A 22,204-nucleotide genomic window follows, 5' to 3' on the forward strand; every position below is an offset into this window, starting at 1 on the left:
TCAAGTTGAGAAAAAGCTGACCTTTCTAACATCTGACATGCAGCAATTCCCTGGAGATATTTTCATGTGGTTAATTTATTTCTACATGACAAATGCCATATCGCTTTGGTCTACAGTGCTTTACAAATGCTTCACAGAGGTGGTCATTCCGAGCTCATAAACGTATGTAGGCTTTAAAAGGGCTTACGAAGCTTCGCATGATAGAAAATGCAACAACCCCTCATACCCTACCCGGTAAAAGCCACAAGGCTGGGAAGTGATTTATCAAATGTAGTGTCACTTGTCTACTCCCGCTAAACCCATTTTACAGCTGTTGTGTTCTTTGGGCGGGGCCGGTCGCGTCAGACGGTCGGGGGCGTTTCGGGGTCTTTTCCGCCATCTTTCCCGTTGGCCTCCGTGGCGAGGGTCGCGTGGCTGAGCATCCCGTTCAGCTGGCCCGCGGAGCCGGGTCTGTGGAGGGGCTTCCTGGACCCCAGCAGGGAGGGGTTGTTCAGCAGGGTGAGGAGCAGCAGCCAGCGGGCCTTGGCACGCCTGGCACTGAGGGACCGGGTCCTCCACTTCTCCTGACCCACCAGATGGATGCCTGAAAGCACGGAGCAGGCTGTCAGGGAGAGGGGGGGGGGGGGGGGGGGGCTGGCTCTTTACAGAGCAGGGATGAGGGGGCCCCATCCAGCTGAATGAGAAAGAAAGCCTGCACCCTTTACACCTCCAAACACACCTTTAATTAGTGATATGCACACTCATAGAGTGATTCGATCCCTGGTGTAGCCACAAAAAGATCCGCACAGCCTTTGGGCCCCTGAGCAAGGCCCTTAACCCTGCATTGCTCCAGGAGGGGATTGTCTCCTGCTCAGTCTAATCAACTGTACGTCGCTCTGGATAAGAGCATCTGCCAAATGCCATTCATATAATTTAATGTAATGTAATGTAATGTAGTACAATACAGAATTTGAGCCCATTCTTAGGAAAGAGGGTTCGGTTTGCCATCAGGTCTACCAAGCCCAATAAGAAGTGGCTCCACCCAAGGAGTTTTGGCTTTGGTTGAGAAATGTATGGGTCATTTTGATTGGTTGAAAAGGTCAAATGTTGAAAGTGCCATATGGCACTCTTGGGACTGAAAGGGTTAAGGCTTTACAGAATCTTTGTCAGCATCATGAACCCACAATTGCCGATTTAACTGCTTTTATAGGTTGCTATCCAGTAATGTTTTGCTGTGTCATATCATATTCAGCTATGAGACTCGGTACCTAGAGAAATCCCTGAAAGTCTGTGGCGTATGTGTTGTATTAGTGAAGATAAACCGCATTACGACAGTAAAGCGTAGGAAGAGTGCAGTGAGATTGCCATTAAGCTTCTTCCAGTCCTCAGAGGTACAGAGATATGACTGACTCAATTAGCCTGGCCCATTTGCATAATTAATGTAAGTGAAGCAAGAACGTAAATTTTGCCTATTGAAGAAAAACTGCTTCAATCTTGAATATGCTCCTGAACATGAATATCCCAGACACTTTGTGTGTGCATGTGTGTAAAAACATTAAGCAATTTGATATTGAACTTAAAACGGAGTATACTTATATTAGTGTATACTGAAATAATTGTGTGTAGAACTGCTACACATTTCCCACATCCTCCATAAGCAGGGCAGGAAACAGAACCTATAAATGCGCAATACATAGAAAAAATATTATATCAAACCAATTTCATAAATACATAAATATCCTGCATGCTCTAAAAATAGGACATACTGATATACTGTACTATGTCTATGCGTATTATATATTTATGCGTTTACACAGATGGATTTTTACTACTGCCTTTTCATGACTCCGCCTAGGGCAGATCGGCGCCTAGCCCATTTTGTAACCGGCTGTCCCTGGAGTAGGAGTGTGGTTCTCCGCTCGCTCTCGCAGCAGTGAATGACCCGCTCGCTCGGAGCCTCGCTTGCGTCAGGCCCGCCCCCCACCATGCCACCGCCTTCTCCTCCAATCAGCCTCTCCTGCCCTGCCGGCGCCCGGCCGACCGCACCCTCCTGTCACCACGGCTCTGCTTTTAGCCGCTTAGGGCGAGTCATACAGCTCTGTACATCCATATTGGGTTAACCGTGTAGGAAGCGAGTCCCCTCCCAATTTCAGGGGACCAAAATATGGATTGAAAACCCCTTAAATTAAAACTGCACTTTAACCACATAGTGATTGTTTTATTTCAACTGTCTGTTTAACTGTGTAACTGTCCAAATACTTACGGACTGCACTGTACCTCTACAGACCTATCCTAAATGGCCTTTATTTTCAAGTAGGTACAGTACAACAATGCAGTGTGGTGTCTTAAACCAAATGTCAGAAATGAAAGGCGTTTACAGTGAAAACATTTCTGTGGATGACATTCATGACACGGGAATTGATGTTCGTTATTAAGATTGAAAAGCTGTCATGGCCTCAAGAGGCTAAAACCATAGACGTTTAGTAACTGCAATAGTGCAGTATCCAGGCGCCACCATGTTGTACAAATATGAGCCAGAGACTGCGCGGAAGGGAAACGGGGAGCCGTTATATGAGTTCAGCTGAGTGCAGCTCATACACCAAACGTGTGAAATACAGTGACTCCCCAGTGACACAAAATGTCCCTGATTCATCCACAAAGTATTGCTATATTGTCCTCATAACACAGTAACTTAACAAACAAATCGGCACAAGGGAAGACATTAGACAAAGAAAAAGTACCTATTGCGACTACATTTTCTTGTGGGAAAAAAATGATTGACTTTGTATTTCTACTATTTTGACCACTCACTTGCATTGGATGTAGCGGGCAACGTCTCTCAACAACACCAGGTTAAAACAGACAAATGTGACAGGTAGTAAGATCCCAGAAGTAAGAGTCTGTGCACTGGATCTGTGTGCATGTCTGTGAGTGCATGGGCAGGACGTGGGGGTGGCATGTGTGTGCGTGTGTGAGTACACGGGGGTACATTAGTACATGTTAGAGACGGTGTGTGTGTGGCGGAGGGGGGTATTTGGGTAATGGTTTGTTTGTAAGTAAGTGAGTAAGAGGTGTGTCACACTGATAGTGTGCTGTGTAGGGTGTCGCTGACCCTCCTCTGCATCACACTTCTTCACTGCACCGCAATCCTTCCTCACTGACTGCAGCAACATCCCACAGAACGCCGTCATCACCGGGTGGGACTGGCTCACCTCTATCCTCAGATACTGCACATAGCAACTATACCCTGCACAGAGAGAGAGAGATAGAGGGACGGAGGGAGGGAGAGAGATAGAGGGAGGGAGGGAGAGAGATAGAGGGAGGGAGGAGAGAGAGAGAGGGGGAGAGAGAGGGAGAGAGAGTTCAGATGGTTAAGAGCAGTGTCATTTTTGATTCACTAATTCTTGCAGCCCACTAAACCACCCCTTCCTACTGACAGCTTTTATGTAAAATACAGTTCATGTCACCCCCCTTCTCCCTTCTCTCCCTCTCATTGCGTACAACTCACCTTCCCTTATTTTAGTCTTGGCTTGTCTTGTTAGTATTGCTTCCTCTGTTTATAGCCAAGTTATCTCTCAGGGTTAATGGTATTAAGGTTTTCTGTTAAACAGTAAATTATCAGTTTTTTGGGTTTTAGACCTAGCACTATTACATCAGGATACACATACAGTGGACTGCAGAATTACTGCCACCCATAATAAAAATTTAGAAAAAAGGCTGCATATAAAATAAAACATGTATATATGTATATATTTATGTTCAAACATGCCACCTCCATACCAGCAAACTCTTTGGAAGGGTGGTTCAAAGACAGCCCTTACTGAGCACAATAAATTAAACCAAGCATCACCTCATTGGAATTATGACAGGAAGAGTTTGCAATGGTCAGATAAGACAAAAATGGAATGTTTTGAACATAGACACCATCAACAAGTTTGGCAGAAAAATGGAATGCATACAAGGAAAAGCACCTCATACCAACTGTCAAATATGACTGTGGGTCATTGATAATGTTTAGCTGCGAGTGGTCCAGGGGCACTATTTAAGATCACTGGCACAATGAATTCAACAAAGTTGCTAGGAAGCTATGTCTTGGAAGCTGAGTAGATAGATTGTCCAGCAGAACAATGACTCCAAGCATACATCAAAATACACAGAGAAATGGTTAAGTAAAAACAAAAACCGGGTTCTGCAATGGCCACCTCAGTCTCCAGACTTGGGGGTGTTACCTGGCAGGAACAGGGTAGTTTGCTCATAATGAATTGTTAGGACATTCTAAATTAGGAGCAAAACCTGGGTTCAAAATAAATTAAACACCCCAAAAAAGGAACTAGCCCGACAGTGTTCGATATGCCCAAAAATTTTCCATGAAGATCTAACATTACAGCTAATGTTATATGAGTACAGCAGCCACAGAAAAGAAAGTATATTGTGTTTGGCAGGAATGCATATTAATTACATGGGGGATGTAGTTAATCTGCAATCCCATTGCATTGCTACGGGTGCGCATGCCGTAACTGGACTCACCAGGGTCAAAGGGCTCCACCCCGCGGTTCAACAGGCTGATGTCCATGCGGCCGAGGTGGACGATGTTGTAGAGGGCGCTGACCACCATCCGCCATGCCCCCAAAACCATCCCCACCAGGACGTTTACCAGGAAGAGGAGGTAGGTCAGCAGGAACAGAGCGTTCCTGTTAAGAGATAAGCCATGCTCAGTGCTGATTCCCAAACCACCGGAGGTCTACAATGACCTGTGACCCAACCCGCATTAAAACACAGCCAAATGTGGAATGTTCCAATATGGAATTCAAAAGTCCCGCCAGTTCTGAGCAATGATCGACAGTATCACTATCCAGCCATTATAACTGTGTAAACAATATGTACAACATGACATAAACAATGTGTAGTGCAATATGACGTCATAACTGAGGCAGCTGTTAGGTTGATGACTAGGACCCGGAAGGTTGGTGGTTCAAGCTCCGGTGTAGTCATGATAAGATCCGCACAGCTGCTGGGTCCTTGAGCAAGGCTCTTAACCCCGCATTGTTCCAGGGAGGATTGTCCCCGGCTTAGTCCCTTTGGAAAAAAGCATCAGCGAAATAACAAATTATTATTGTTATTATAATGAGCAGTACCTGTTGACTAAGTCCCTCGTCCCTGCATCCCTTTTGATGAAGGCCAGTCTGGCGGTGACGTGCGGAACAGCCAAGGCCAAGAAAAACGTCAACCAATAGGGCCTGTAGCAAAGCAATGTGGAAAGTACCAGGTGAAACACAGCCAGTAGTCATGCGCCACAAATGACATGTAACACGCTACCATAACCGGTCATAACCCAAGGCTTAAGATACAGCAGTAAAGCTGTGAGAGAGACCCAGGGCGGAGGTACAGTAGGCATCGCAGACCATAGCAATACTGGAAACACAGAGAAAGAGCCTAACCAATCACAGAGCACAACACATATGTACACCACAAAAGTACAATAACCCTATAATTTCATACCAAATACCAAAACATTCCATATCAAAAGACCTACTACTTACTATTTGTATAGTTGTCATTTGTTCCAGTAAAAGATTTTTGACAGTTATAAGATCTGTTACACAAAATGTGATCAGAGACTTCACACAATACATCAAAAGCATCCCTCCACTTCATTGTTTTGTGGTGGGAGGATGAATGGTGATGAGATCATTGGATGGTGTCATCAGAAGGCGACTGACCATGTACGTTTGAGCATGTTGAAGAGTATGAGGTTCTGCCCATGCAGGATTGGGATGATGAGGAGAAAAGCAGCAAACAGGATACACATGAAGAATACTATCATCTGGATGACCATCCCTACGGAGACAGTTTCAAGCATATGTGGGTTACGGCTTGGCCACAACTTCAGTGATAATGACAATATGAATATGAAAATAATAATGGAGCATCTTTAACTACTGGCATTTATCTTGTGTCCTCACAAGATAAAGATTTATCCTTTACCAAATTGATAAACAGGAAAATAATAACAGCTGTAAATCTGATATGGGGGACATTTTCATCAAGTTCACTTCTGGCTGACAGCCCACTAAATCAAAATGAATACCAGACTAATACCAAATCATGTGGCAGTAGCCAGTATATGAACTTTTCAGGATCAAAAAAACGAATGTAAGAACTCTGAATAAAGCACCAGAATCTGCAGGCATCAGCAGGGTTTTGGCTGTAAATTCTCCTGTAGCACAGACTAACTGTATTTTTCCTTTATAAGGGGGAACCTATGGAAAAGGTTACCTATGCAGATGAAGGCGGCATGGTAGCTGGTGTAGCCCATCCAGCACACCAGGGCAGGACGTGAGGGTTGTAAGCCCCTCTGGTGGCCGTGAACATGGTTAGAAATGTGAGGACATACGTCTCCCCTGTATAGCGCTTTGAGGTTTGACCTGAGGGTGGAAACACAGACATGACTAAAATGCCAACATTCACTAATAAAGAGATAGCACATGGTAAAATTGCTAGCATACATTGACGAATGCCACTAACGGCAACGTAAACCTTTAAGATGATACAACTGTATCCCAAGCACTACAATACATTACAAAGCAGTAATCTACACCACTAAACTTCTAACACTTGCTGTTAAAATTTAGACAAACGTGCCTAAAAAGCAAACATGCACCAGTAATGTAAAAACATTGCAGAAACACTAATGAACACTGATAATGCAGTTCACTCTCACTCTCTCTCACTCACAGACTTGTAAAAACGATGCAAACTGCTGCCCCATTAAGCTCTAATTTACCATTGCAGTGCTTAATAACCACCTAATTTCCATTCTTATAGTCACTAACTGCTTCTGCCCCAGTAAAGGTTATTTTCACAATTAGACGATAATAAAAATGTAATTTCTCTAATCTAATATTAACTATGAGTTAGCATTGCCCCAGTCCATCTTAGAGCGGATGGAAATCCCATTAAATGTGGAGTGTGGGTGCGCATGCGTCTGTGTCTTTGCCTGTGTGACTGCATTTGTGTTTGTGTGCGTGCTTGTGAAAGAGACAGAGTGCAAGATATAAAATTGTGTGATACCTGAGAAGGTATTTCGTCTTATGCCAATAATACATTTAGTTTTCATATTCATGAGCATTAAGCAGAGTAAAAATAAACATTAGGTACACGGACTGCCAAATCTCAAGTACAAATCAATGTTTGGCAGAAATACATGGCGACATGGAAGCAAGCTCCATCAGCAGATGTGTTTCCACAGGCCTGACATAATGGCCGTATTTTCAGTGAATTCCTGGTATTGTAGAGTTCGTTGTATTAGGTACATGGGCTGCCATATATGGCCACTCCCTATTTTTATTGAGTTCATATTTTACCACTCTTAGACATATTTTTGGTGGGCGTGGTTTTGCTGGTGTGGAGTGATGAGGTCAGATAGGTGAGGTATATACCTGTGTAAGACCATGGAGCGCATAAGCATGACGAGGCTGATCAGGCAGGTTAGCGTCAAGGCAGAGAGGTAGCACACTGAAACACATAGTCATAGGACATGAGTCACTGAGGTCAGCCCTGTGTGGTGGGGATGGTGAGGTCCCATTAACTCTTTCAGGCCCAAGAGTGACCCTCTTTCGACCTGATTATATTTCCAACCAATCAAAATGACAGCTATTCTATCGTTTTGAGCCACTATTAAAAACCCTACTAAATTCTCAACTTTCTCAATTTTCTCAACCAAAGCCACAAAGAGCCACTTCATTGTTAGGCTTGGGACTGAAAGGGTTAACCTCAGCGTGGGGCAAGCTATTGTGGGCTGTCAATCACGAACCACACAAGACAGCTCTGTGATTTGTTGAAATATTTTTGACAGTGAAGAGGAAAGCAGACACCTACCCTCCACACACCAGATATAGTGGACCACGATCTTGACAACCTCTGCCCGGTCGTCTGACAAATGGATGTCGAAGCCAGCCAGGAGGAAGGCGATATCTTCATCCACCCCTTCACGGACGATGTGGAGAGTGGGTAGAACCATAGTTACCAGTAACAGCGTCATCTGCAGGAGAGAGGATGTGTCCGTTAGTTTTTCGAGACCTTAAGGTCCGAACTGACATTTTTGACAAAAATGAGTTGGTGTCACACATACACTGTTTATAGGGCACTAAATACTGTATATATATATATATATATATATATATATATATATATATATATATATATATATATATGTATAGGTATTACACAAAAGTACTGTTTAAAAGTATGAAAAAATGCTACATTTAAAGGTTGTATCTGCTTGGAGCCCATTCACGTTGGTATTTTACAAGCTGAAGTGAATAGAAATGAATAATTCCAGGGTGCAAACTTGAACAGTAAAATAACAAGGAAACTTAGTGCCAATAATTTTTTTCTTTATAATTACATTGTTGGAACAGTGCCGAAAAGTGTCATGTCTGTGACTTTCAGAGATTTCAAACTGAGCAGAATTGTCTTGCATGGCAGTGAAGATCTCGGTTAGACACAAGGCCATGTTAAAATGAGGTGAAAGCAGTGTACCTGATAGATGGCAATGAAGGACAGGAACACAGAGGCGGCCAGCAGAATGGGAATCCTGAACACTGATAAAGAGAGAAGTCCGAAAATCAACGGACGCAACCGAATAACCAGCACCATCCAAGCATTTGGAGAGAGTGCTCTTAACTGCAGCTGCATGGATCTGTTTAGCAGGCACCCTTATTCAGAATGACATACAACATACAGTTCATACACACACATCACTCCTGCTGCTTTTATTGCCTAATTTCATTGCACAGCGAGTACTTTTAGCTGTAGTCCATGACAGATGCTATACATTTAAAACTAAGTAATACAATAAAGGTTAGACTAACAGCAGTATGTATACAAAAATGAACATAATAAACATTGTCAGGCATACACACGATACTAAGCAGGATATATCAATCAAAGAGATACAACATAAATTGTGAAGAGCACCAATAGAAATGAACAGGTGATTAGATTGTGCTAGGCCTATGCATCCAAGATGCTGATGAAAAGTAGTGGTTTCACTCAAAGTACCACTAAAAGCACTAAATACATTACTACTAAACACGTTACGGCTCTGTCGCTGTTCGGGTTATCATTTCCTCTCACATTCCCTCCTACACAGACTACAACTTCTGTTGTTCTTCCTGTTTCCCTCTCCTTCTCCTACTTCCTGTCTCACCTTCCTCTGGAGTGTAGATGTATGCATTCAGAGTATCGGAGAGCCTCTTGGACAGTTTTGGCTTGGCCGTGCTGGAGGTACGGAGAAAAGAAAATGGAGCAATCATGTTAGTGCTGACATGTAAACATACATAGACCTTTAAACATACTTTCTCTTAAACACCCCCTGCCCCCCCCCCCCCCCCACCCGCCCCACACACTAGTGCAAATACATGCACACACACACACACACACACACACCCACATGCAAATACATGCACACACACATGCATGCTTGCACAGACACAAAATGTAGCTCACATACTTATAGCCAGTGTACTGTGCGGTCTTCTTTCCCTGTGATATTTTAGTCATTTTAATTATTTATTCAGAGTGACTTGCAAGGACATCACAATGAGAGGAATTAAAAATCCATGTCACAGAAACAACAGGAACAGCAAGAATATAGTGGCAAGGCAATTTTTGAGTATTCAAATTAAAATCACGGATAAAATATGAAATATTCAGGCAGTATTAATTCACACACTATGGATGAATTGCACATCAATTCAAAGTTAACCGAATTTCATTTTAGGTTATATATTATATTAGATTACCTAATAATAGCGTGTAGTATAGTACGGTCTGCAAGTGATACAAACTGAGATATAAAGATAAACGGTATACATCGCACTCCTCAGTAGCAGTGGTGGATGGTGAGTGGAGGGGTGGAAAACGTCCCCTTTAATTGATTATTGGTCTCGACCTGTTTTCAGTCATTTTCCTTGATTGCCAATACAGCAGCTAATAATCACTAAATATTAAATACGATCAAATATAGCAGGAGCACCTCAATTAGGCCAAGTATTACAATTAGATTTATTTGCATTGCACGTTAAATCAAGATTATCTGTGGACACATGTAGACCATTTCCTTCTCTGCTCACACACTTGGAGAACATTCATTTAAAAAATCTGCAATATCCAGATTTTAAACAATCTTGAAGCTCAAGCGATGTTATCGCTGCTTATGCTGAAAGCTAATGTGGTGCAGTAGTTAATAATGGGCACAGACCACAGCTAATAACTGACATGGTGATGGAGCAGCTGATGATCTACCACAGTGACAGAACCTGATGTTTGACATATCTTATGAAAGCTAGTTAATTCATTCATTCATTCATCATCCTAACCCGCTTATCCTGAACAGGGTCGCAGGGGGGCTGGAGCCTATCCCAGCATACATTGGGCGAAAGGCAGGAATACACCCTGGACAGGTCGCCAGTCCATCGCACACACACCATTCACTCACACACTCATACCTACGGGCAATTTAGACTCTCCAATCAGCCTAACCTGCATGTCTTTGGACTGTGGGAGGAAACCGGAGTACCCGGAGGAAACCCACACAAACACGGGGAGAACATGCAAACTCCGCACAGAGAGGCCCCGGCCGACAGGGATTCGAACCCAGGACCTCCTTGCTGTGAGGCGGCAGTGCTACCCACTGCGCCATCCGTGCAGCCCTGAAAGCTAGTTGGTTATAAGAATATGAAATAGTTATTGTCCATTTATCTGTACTTTATTTAACTGAAATTAATCCTACAAGAGGCCACCTAAAAGTGTCACCAAAATAGATTTTTATATCTACATTTCTTACCAGCATGAAGATAGCCTGCCATGTGGAATTTGTCTAAATATGACATCATTGGGACTTTTCATCAAGCATTGCAGAAAGCAACTGAATTTTCTAATAGTTTTTACACCATGTCTCCGTTGTTCTCTAGTCACAATCCTTACCTGACTTTGGAGGGGGTTTTCTTTAATATTTTCTTTACATAGTCTTTATAGTAGCTGCTGGCAAGACCCTGGAATAACAACAAAATAGGAATGAAATGAATGCTGCTTAGAGAACTTGAAATTCTGTATGCCATGTATTGAATCAATATAAAATAAGAAATATGTTGATTTTCTAATATACAAATGCAGTATATACAGTACATGATGCAATCAAAATACATACTTTAAACTGTTCAGAGTTCAATTTTTCATTTTTCATAGGGTGAAAAATATTTTCTCGATATATGGTATGGAGTTTATACATTACAGAGGCCATCATACTAAACATTTTGGCAATTGTTGAGCTAAGACAGTCAGTACAATTGAGTTATATTACTTTTATTGTCTAACCACCAGTTCTTAGAGTTCCCCCACATTTCAAATTCCAGCTTAACTCCTGAATGTATTCGTAATATCAGATAATGTAACATACACCAATCAGACTTCTGGTCGCTGTGTTGTATCATGAGACGACTTTCCCCAGGGATTACCACATAAATCCAACACTGTGGACTCTCTGTGTGAAACAATGCTAGGCACACATTTGCATAAGCCAATGCGATCAAAGCTGATTATGATGATGAAGGCTCTGGAATGTTTCTTTGGCATGTACCCAGTGTGTGTACTCCCGTGCGCATTAAACTTTCTACGTACAAACTGCAGACTGGAAGCTAGATGGGCCTATCAGACAGACAAAAGAACCTTAAACCTTATAAACTCATTTCAAACCTATGAATATGCCTTTAGAACTGCTTTAGTGTTTGAACCATCAATGGTTTCTTTGTGATTAACCAAACAATCCTGCCAATCTGAGAATAGCACATACGGCAGCTTATGCCTCATTTTTACCTCACCTTACATCACTCCAGTAGTTGAGTTACACGACAGAATTATCCATATTAGAGCAAATCAATCTCTTTGAGTTCAGTTTAAATCGAAAGACTTTCCTGACAGGATGATATGCGTGAAGTTATTGGTTTGCTGAGCTTTACGTGATTGACGGAACGGTGTGCATCACATGATAACTGAATGACACATTGGGTATTCTTTTTGGATTCATGTACTTTTCTGTGCTCAGTTGATCTTGCCTGGTTGCAATTGTCCATAACAATTCCACAATTTGACCCAGGCCTGCCAATTACCCCCTCAGCTCTACATCTGGCTACATGGTTGCTTTGGTTCCGCCCTTCATTGTTGAAGAGGAAAACTTACCTCAGTTTGACCTGCCTGGTTAAATAACGGAAAAATAAAAGTAAGAATGAACACAGATGATGGACTGGCACTCGACAGGTTGTGAGGTCAGAATGATGTGCTCTTCAACACTTCCTGTGTGTCAGCTCCACCACCTCTCAATGCTCACCTCCACAGCACCATTGGCTTCTGTCCGGCTCTTCAGCAGTAGCAGGGGATAGTGGAGGCTGAGGAACACCAGGCATACGATCTGAGGCAGGCTGGCCAACAGGGTGTAGAACTTATAGATCTGCAGGGGGAACGGAGACGAGAGCGCAAATTCTCAGCTCTGCTCTGTGGCCTAATGACAGACTTTCACATGCAAGACTGGAAAGGATGCTTTGGTGGCATACACCAGGATAGGTCAAGGGTTGTGAAGCAAAGGGATTATGGCTAGAACCAGTCTGCTGCAAGATGAGAAATTTCAACCACGACCATATGCTAAACAAACCATACCCTGAGGTGACTGGGTTGTCTCTACAGAACAAAGAGACAGAACAGAACAAAAAGCAGAACAAAGAAACACCTTCTGCATCACCTATCCATCGTACCCCACCATACCGCACTGTACCACAGCATACGCAGATGTAATGATGGCGTAGGAAGAGCTGTTCCCACCCTTGTTTACTGCTGGCATATGCTGGCACTTCTGTCTTTTGAGTGGTTACACGTTTCTCTCTGCGAGCCAAGCAACACAAAGATAGGCTTCAGGTGCCTGTCCGTTCCACACATCCGTACTGCCTTTGTCTCACCTCTCAGCTCAGTAAAGTCCAAGGACTTACAGATTCTGGCAAGCTCTCCTCTTGCTCATTTTAAGGAAATGAAGTTTCACAATGTCGAGCTTGGACAGTCTTATCCTCACTGGAGTAAGAGACTGCAGAGTGATTAACTGGATGAGGTGGTGGGGGGGATAAAACCTCTTCATGGTCCACAGCAGAACAAATTTGTTTGGAGACTTCACTCTGTTCAATTAATTTAGCAGAACTTCTCAATAATAAAGCTGCTGTGTGTGTGAGAGTTAGGGGGGGCTGTTTCATGGAGGGAAGGATTTTAGGGCATGGAGGAAGTGGCCAGTCTAGAGACATCAGCTCCACTCTTTGTAAGATCCTAATTAGCAAAGACACAGTATTTTGTAACTCATTTTTCCTTTTCCATGTATGAACCTTGAAAAAGATCCTCTGCAAAAAAAGGTTGATTAATACCCCAGCTTCATCTCTTCTTCGCAATGGTAAAGAGAACCTATGTTTTCTTCTGTAGACTGAACAGCACCTACTTACAATGCTAGCATTAATAGCGAGATAAAGGTTTGCTACGAATGCTACATTAGTATTAGTAGCATTACAACTGACAATAGCATGTAGCCATGAAGGATGCATGCAGTCCCATAACTGTGGACATAGAATCATATCAAAAGTTTTTGGAACAAAACCTTAGAAAAGTAACCACACTTTTTTTGCTAACGCCAGTACACCAGTCCATAATCAGTGATAATTCAGTTAACCTGTCAGAAAGACTTGAATGAGCCAGGCTTTAGAATAACATAACATAAGTGGCATAACATGAAGAAACCTATTCCTCAGGTTGTGCCTTTTTTGGGGAGGGGGGCTGATTGCACGTTGTCCAACGCGGTCCTCCTGACCTCACCCTACAGTCATAACTGTAAACCCAGGGGACCAGCCTCCAGCCAGCCTCTCACCTCCGGAGTCCTGGGGCAATCGACCTTCTGCCAGACAAGGACCCCCAGGTGCGCCCAGGATAGCAAGCTGCCCAGCACGCATGCCACCGTGTTACGTAGCGTGCCACAAGCCAGGAGGGGGTAGTAGAGAGCAGGGTAATAGAACAGGGCCAGGATCTTCCAGCACTCTGAGAGGGAAACAAGAAAACCACACCCACTTAAGCCAAGCTCACACTACACGATTTATGCTCCAGCAACATCCCGACTAATTCTGCAGTTGAGGAAATCTGCAAAAACGGATACCCTCTGAAATCAGATTATGACAGAAGTAGCTATGCATGCCATGGAGAATAAAAGTCTCAAGTTCACATTGTGCTCATTGTGCTAAATTGCATAAGAGGGTAAATAATCCCTCAAAATATGAAAAACATCTCAGTAAGAAATATTAACTGCTTCTTAAAATTCTGGGATTGCAATTGCCATTGGAAGGAAAACCAGCATGCACAGGGACTCCCCAGGACCAAGTGTGAAAGCCACAGATGGACCAAGAGGCCCATTCTTGTCAATGTACATTCTTATATTCTTATCCTGTAATGCACAACATGTTGGTTCTCATGTTGTTAAAAAACAATAAGGTTATAACAATAAAGTTTCCAAAGGTGACCGAAAGACAAGAGGAAAAACTAAGTGCTGAGAGCTCTCTTATAGCTGCATTAAGGAGGCCATTAAACAAACCAGAGAAACAACTGTGAAGCCATGTGTCCCAAACATTATAGTGTCCTGAAATGGGGGGGGGGGGGCTATGGATAAACACCACTGTAATTTCTACATGGTGAAACCAAAATGTATAAAAATTTAACACAATCTGAGAATGTTCACTTTAGCCACGTGTTAATTCTGTGATTCCATATCTAAAATTGTGGCAAATCAAGACATAATGGGTCGTTGTCCCAAACATCATGGAGCACACTGTCAATGCCAGACATGGCAGTAACAATAAACATAAAGAATAATACTTGAATTATAGATTATTATAAAGAGATATTGCAACAGATGTGACGGTAAACTGCCCTGGTAGTTGTCACACAGCTCTCCAATAGACCAACTAGGGGGAGAAGTTCAAAAAATAACACAGGAAGATGTATTGTATCAATACCCCCACTCACAGAAATATGCAATATGCAGCTTTTTGGCCATGTTAGCCTGACCCAACACAAAAACACAAGTTCCACTTTAAACTGAAATCCATTGAGATAGATCAATTCAACCTGTTAACATTTCTCTCGAGACACATGACGACAAATACTTACATATATTTTCAAAACAAAAATAAAAGCACTGAATGCCCAACTGTGAATATTTTCGTCTCAAGTGTTTTCTCATTCTTTTTAAAAACAGCCAAACTGTGAGTACCAACGGCAGCACAACACAGTTAAGCACATTAATATGCCTTATCCAGGAGTCAGCGTGCAGTTTAGAATGGGTCTGTTAAATGCTGCCAAATAACTGGCTTAAATGAGTCTGTTGCTTCCAAATCCTTAATTACCTTAGAGACTGCTACATATGTAGCTTAATCATAGAAAAAGGACAAAAAAAGACTTCATACTGCAAGCAGCTGTGGAATGAAAAGAACCTTAGATGAAACAATCCAATTACACAACACAATGTGGTCGGGGATACACAGTGAAAGACAAAGCCATCCGCACAGTTCTCTCCTTTCATGCAACGCTTTTGCTGGATGGCTGCGCACAGGCAGTTGGCTGTGCGCAGCCATGTCCGCAGCATAGAAACTGTGGGTCGGGAACTTCCTACTGTGCTGGCCTATGGCTCTGATATCACAGAGCTCTGCCAACAGAGTAACTTCAACCAGCCTCTCCCACATCCCCAGGCAAGGGTGGGCGAAACACTCGTACTGTATGTTGTTCCAGAAAACTTCACAAATAAATATATGGATACATCACAATGAACATGGCAGAGGAGAAAGTTGCTTTGCAGGTGGCATAGAGGTACAGTATAAACCTTACAAAAAAAAATAGGTGAGGAACCTGTATTCAATATAAAATTCAGAGTGGATCTCACCTCTGTACCCGAAAGCAGGGTCCTGGATGAAGGGGAGGGGGTTTGGGGACAGAACCACCACAGAGAGCTTGCAGAAGAGGATCACAAGCACGGCGACTGTCAGGCCCTTCGGTTGGGTCTGATCCAGGAAGTTTACTGGGCTGAGGGACAAATAACATTATGGAGAATCTGTATACCAACCAGAAACACAGCCCTGTGTCATCTTCTAAAAACTGTGAACAAAGAGAGTGGAAGTGGACGTTTTGTACTATAGTATTATAATATACCCTCAGTGAGCTCCTGACCTGTATCTGCATGATTGTGTGCAATGCATTTCTGCCACACAATTGGCAGATTAGATAATCACATGAATAAGTAGGTGCATAGGTATTTGTAATAAAGTGCTCAGTGAGTGTAATTCCTGTCAACAACTTGAACTTGAACAACTGGTGTAAAAAGCAAGGAGTACAGAAGGGGTGATGGTGAGCCTAAAGAATATGTGGTTCCACACCACCTCTACACCTCTATGATAATGTAATGTTATCAACTACAGGCGGTGAGGCTAAGACAGGCCTTGCTTTTTGGCATGACACCCCCAGTGCTCCAGTGGGGAGTTGAGGTTTTGAGGCATGAAAACAGGGCCTCAAACACCGCCTCAAACATCCTTAAGCCAAAGGAGACTGGAGGGAGGGGTCTTCTCCAAGCAGACCAGGAAGGGCCTGGCTCATGTGAAGCGCTTACCTGAATAAATCTGCAACACCTTTCCGATGGCTTGGGTTCCTCTGTCTGGCCAAGACTATGAGGATCAGCAGCACTGCAAGCTGGGAGACGGGCAAAATCAATCTAGCTTTCATCAGCACAGTTTACCCCATACAGATATATTCAGCTTTACTTATTCCACATGGGACAATTACGGTTGCCAATAGAATATATGATATCTGCAGTACCATTTCTAAAAAAAGATTGCAATCAGTATAATTAAAAAATATATATGCTTACAAAGACATAAGCACAATATCTGTATACCTGTTTTCCATTACCCTATAACAGACCTGGGTTGTTTTGGATTCAAATATATTCTGTGCTCGACTGATCATGCCTGCTGCAATTTAGCCACCAAAAGGGACCAGAAGGTGCACTTTATTTCATAGGTTCCAACACACCAGACAAGCTCAGTAAAGCGTGGAAAAGTATTTGAATCCAACAACTGCACATTTGATCCAGGTCTGCCCAGTAACTGTTCCATATTAAGGGGGTGCACATACTGCTTCCACATGCACAGGAAAGGTAAAGACAAATCTCTCCCCAGTGGATTCAACAGTCAGGCATATCAGGTGTTAGGTGGGGCGCCACTCATTACAGACTGTTATTTAGATGGCACATGCTTTTGTGATGATAATGGAAAACAACATTGTGGCACAGCAAGATTCAACAAGACACAATGTTTGCCGGCAATTGTGCAATTTGTAATTCAGTGTGCGGTTTATCCAAGTCTTTAAACTTATTGTCAAATACCTCCGAAATAAAATAAATTAAGGTTGTCAAAAAGCACACTGTGAAAGACGTGAGTAAGCATGTTAGATGAAGGGTGTAAGTGAGTACAGCACATTAGATGAAGGGTTTAAGTGAGTGAGTCAGAAGGAGGCTGTGTCTTAGACTCACAGATACGGCGGAGATGCATATGTGGAACAGCTTGTCATCGGCTGTGGGGTCACATGGCGGAATGACCCTGAATGGTCAAAACATGGGGAATAATTAGAGGACAGACAACATTAACCTACTATAAATGTTACAACATTTAGGTGCATAGTAGTGCATTTGTGTCATCCTGCTCTAACCACTACACTACACTGCTGCTCTAACCGGTACTCCACACTGTTCAAACTAGCTGGGTACACGGCCATGCAGCAAGTTGTTCCTTCTCTTCCCATCTTCTTTGCCTGCTGTACATCCATTTTGAGTAGTTCCACCATTGGATATTTGAAAATATGATGAAATACTACATTTGTCAGAGCTGGCTTTCATGCGACTGTCGGAAAGCAAGCCTGCTCTTCTGCAGGAAGTAAAGACGAGAGCATACTGATATGAGGGTAACGCTGCACGCTGACACACCGATACTTAGCCCCAGGCAGTAGTTTACAAAAAGACAATACCCATGGTGGCTCACTTGGACTCACACTGCCTGTGTGCCTGGCACCCTGACTACAATCCTAGGTGGCCTCGGTTGTGCCCTCAAACAAAGGGGAAATGGAAATCCTACCCTGGGCACAGTAACTGTCAGACACCGTATCTCACAAAGATCAGCGGCTGTCTCCAGCAGGAGATTATCATGCGCAAACTCTATCACATTCAACCACAACACTGTCTGACAGGGCCACACATGTACTTTAGTATTTGCTTAAGGGCAAAAAAAAGTCTACTTCAGACGGCTGGAGCCATCCTGTTATTTTCCTTTCAGGTGAACAGCAACCAGGGATGATGTTGTGTAAGCGATCAGCTCCTTTCATGTGAAAACGTTGTACTAAAGGGGGGGGGGGGCTTGTGAGTCAAAGGACAACAGGGGGCTGAACAACATTAACAAAATGGATGAATGTTAGCATAGCAACAGGGAACGGTGCCAGGGCAGGAGATCTCTCAGGCCCTGCATTGGACATGGTGTGCATACATCCATGACCTCATGGCCGGTGAGGACCGGTGATCTCAGTGAAACTTCATCTTAGGTCCATTTGTTTGGAACTACACACAGCACATGCCAACTGGTATCTCAGAAACATTTCCAGCATTCCCATGCATAATCTTTATCCCAATTAACAAAACATGCAATTCTCATAAAAAATAAACACAATGTACAATTTTAATGTAAGCTTCACAAATTACATTATTTAATTAGTTACACTTCACTTGACTTTAACATTGTTTATTTTTTGTGTCCATTTTCTGTCGATTATTAAATATGCAAACACATGGTTACTTGCAGCTAAGTTATTCCCAAAAGACAGGAGGAAGCATCTTCAATTAAAGACGCCTGAAATGGACTAAGGAAAGTGCAGGGTTATTTTTCAGTTATTTGAACCAACAGGAACAAAATAAGAAGCAAAACATAGATACAATTCAAACAAACCCCAAAACAGAGCCAATTACATTGCCTAAGGTTCCTCCCCAGTAATTTTTAACCTTGTAGACCTTCCATTTTTCCCCACTGCTGATCACACATTCTGCTCTGGGCTATTCCCACACGGAAAGGATTCAGAGGAATACTCACTCCGCAGGGGGCCTGGCAGGTTTTTCGCTGTCACTCAAGTCAGGGTAATCATAGTAGTCTAGGTAAGTAGTGTCGCTTATGTTCATGGTTCCTCCTTACTGGCTGTTATATGCTAGACCCAGTGTTCCATCAACAGCGAGCCTTGCAGAGAGGGCACGGCGGAGGTGAGCCTGAAGACGTGAACCTGGGGAGCTCCTGGCTCTCACGCTCTGCTTCCTCTGAGCTACAGCTGGGGACAAAAGATTTGTGGCTTCGGTTTCTTTCAAAGTATCCTGTCCGTGAGCCTTTGTGTCGCTGTCCCCGTGTGGTTCTACACAGGTAACCCTTTCCTGAGCTCTCTCTATCCAGATAACCTGCTCTCAAGTCTCTGTGTGAAGTCTATCCAGAAAACCTGTTCACGGTTACACGCTCTTTGCAGGAAACCTGTTCTTGTATGTTGTCTGTCCAGCTGACATGTTCCTTAGCATGCTCTCTGAAAAGGTAACCCGTTGATGGGTACACTATTGAGATATCCTGCTCTTTTGTGTTCTCCTGAATCTCAACTGTTCCTGTTCCCTCCTGTGCTGTCGCTCCTTGGCTGTTCCCTTTCCGCGGCTCTGCTGGAATGAAGCGAGAGGTCTTGTGCCTCTATGCCAGGACCCTTCTGAAAACAAGGATTACTGAGTTAGAGAGAGGGGGAAACGGAGACGGGGCGGAAAGGGGGAGAGTGAGCGAGTGTGGAGGAAAGAGAGATAAAAAGAAGGAGGAGGGGGGGGGATGGCAACCCTCCAGGTTGGCTTTTGAAGTACACAAAGTTTCAGTTTGACATCAGATATTCAACCAATTAGTTGGTAAGGTAGAAACTTTCCAATGAAAATGAAACTCTATGACAGATTTTCTATATCCAAAATGCATAAAGTCCAAAATGTGTAAAGCCCCGATGTTTTGTTGTATCAGATTCTGAATTTGAAATCAAAGTATTAAACTGAAATACAAATTCCAATAACATTCAACAGATTACTAATAATACATAAATAAATAAATGGACCTGCAAGCCAATTACCTCAGGTAAGTCACATAATTAGGTAAACAGTGGACCACCTGTTCACAGTAAAACTAAAAGTCCATTACCTAACTTTGTGACTTGTCGAGGTTACTTGACCTTCTTTCTGTAAAATAAAGTTGAGCCTTTTAAGAAAAGATGCAAAATGAAAACCAAATAATTCAGATAAAGCCGGGGATATGATGGCGGAGAAGTGCACATCCGGGAAAAGGCACAGAGAGATCAATGTCAACATACAGAAGGTGAAAAAGATATGAAAGCTCCCCATACTGCTTAAGGAACATACCATCCCTCCAAGCTTAGTTGCTGGAGAAGATGAAGGCTTCTTAGGGAACCTACTGTGAGGCTAACTGTCACTGAATAAGTAACAGAAGACATTGGTTGCAATGGGAGATGCGTTCATGGGTCAGCAATCTCCAAGAGGACCTAAAGTACATATTAGAGCAGCATGGAAAAAGCCTCAGCAAAAGGCTCAGCAAAAGGTCACCTTGAAGATACTGCAGGGATGGGGCAGAAGGTCTTGTGGTCTAATGATATTAATGGGGAACATTCAGGCCTGAATACAAAGCGGTATTTGTTGTACCCCAGCGAGGCAGCCTCGTTTTAAACCCTGGTGGTCGTAGCATCATGTGATGCGAATGCTTTTCATCAGCAGGGACCAGCAATCTCCTCAGGAGTGATGGGAAGAACAGCACACAAAGAGGAATCCTGAAAGAAAACTTGCGCCCCTCTGCGAAATAATTCTGGGTAGGGAATTTGTCTTTCAACAGGACAATGATCCAGATCACACTCTGCCAGAACAACACTCCAGTGGCTTCAAATGAAGAAAGTAGATGTTCTTGAACGGTCCAGTCCTGACCTTAATCCCATCAAACATCCATGACAAGCCCTGAAAATGGCTGTTCATCACCATACCCCAACAGCCTGACCAAGCATGCACAATTTTGCAAAGAGGAATAGGCAAATATTACTCCACCACTGTGTATCAAGTTAATATGAATGCTTCGAGCCCTAAATGATTGAAATCTTCATTCATTTATTCATTATCCTAACCCGCTTATCCTGAACAGGGTCGCAGGGGGGCTGGAGCCTATCCCAGCATACATTGGGCGAAAGGCAGGAATACACCCTGGACAGGTCGCCAGTCCATCGCAGGGCACACACACCATTCACTCACACACTCAATGTAGACTCTCCAATCAGCCTAACCTGCATGTCTTTGGACTGTGGGAGGAAACCAGAGTACCCGGAGGAAACTCAAGCAAACACGGGGAGCACATGCAAACTCCGCACAGAGAGGCCCCGGTCGACGGGGATTTGAACCCAGGACCTCCTTGCTGTGAGGCAGCAGTGCTACCCACTGCACCATCCGTGCCACCTGATACAAATCTTGTAGTTTTTATTTAATGACGGAATCTCAGCAAAAAAACAAAATGGAGATATTGTGTCTTATCGGTGTCTCAGAAACATGAACCATAGCTCTTTGGACAGCGAAACCTTTTAACTGGTTTAGTCAGAAGAGTAATCGACAGCTGGCTCCACTCATTGCAAAACCTCCCACTATTGTCATTACTTCTAAATAATCTTACAGAAATGAGCAAATCCCTGTACAAACACACGCATGAAAATGCTGAGGTAAAAAAAAAAAAGAGTTAATATTTTGCCATGCTTCCATGAAGAACCAATGACTTTGGTTATTGCTTCTGCAGATGCCAGAGATTCCAAAGACTTCCACATGCCTCCCACAATCAGCATTATGGACTGCCAAATGAACCTAACCAGTGATTACCAGCCAGAACTTACATCAGCTTGTCAAAAAATGTAGGCGAATATGTCAAAGAGCTTTAAGTCAAGAAACTTCAAAATCAAAATAGCTTTTTTTCCCCCATTCTCAATCATTGAAAAAAATAAAAAAATAAAATCCCCATTC

At 43.1% G+C, this 22,204-nt stretch overlaps 1 protein-coding gene across 1 annotated transcript; it reads right to left on the bottom strand.

Moving 5' to 3' along the window:
• Positions 1-341: 341 nt before the first annotated feature.
• Positions 342-17,925, bottom strand: LOC133131547 (receptor for retinol uptake stra6-like). Its single transcript, XM_061246922.1, has 17 exons — positions 17,834-17,925; positions 17,633-17,699; positions 16,712-16,791; positions 15,992-16,131; positions 13,934-14,100; positions 12,368-12,487; positions 10,969-11,036; positions 9,191-9,261; positions 8,521-8,582; positions 7,858-8,020; positions 7,419-7,494; positions 6,256-6,404; positions 5,700-5,817; positions 5,115-5,216; positions 4,507-4,670; positions 3,092-3,226; positions 342-583 (listed from the first exon to the last, which is right to left on the bottom strand). Exons 1-17 carry the CDS (start codon positions 17,923-17,925, stop codon positions 342-344), a joined length of 2,016 nt encoding a protein of 671 aa, XP_061102906.1.
• Between the last annotated feature and the right edge of the window lie 4,279 nt (positions 17,926-22,204).

This window comes from Conger conger, chromosome 6, assembly GCF_963514075.1.
Source record: "Conger conger chromosome 6, fConCon1.1, whole genome shotgun sequence".
Lineage (NCBI taxonomy): Eukaryota > Metazoa > Chordata > Actinopteri > Anguilliformes > Congridae > Conger > Conger conger.

Excerpts from the sequence above, each read along its gene's own strand:
- LOC133131547 (XM_061246922.1), bottom strand. The coding sequence starts at position 17,925 with ATGGATGTACAGCAGGCAAAGAAGATGGGAAGAGAAGGAACAACTTGC. Across the intron at positions 12,488-13,933 it reads ATTGCCCCAGGACTCCGGAG|ATCTATAAGTTCTACACCCT; the intron begins GTGAGAGGCTGG and ends TTCCCCCTGCAG. Across the intron at positions 6,405-7,418 it reads CGCTCCATGGTCTTACACAG|GTCAAACCTCAAAGCGCTAT; the intron begins GTATATACCTCA and ends TTCCACCCTCAG.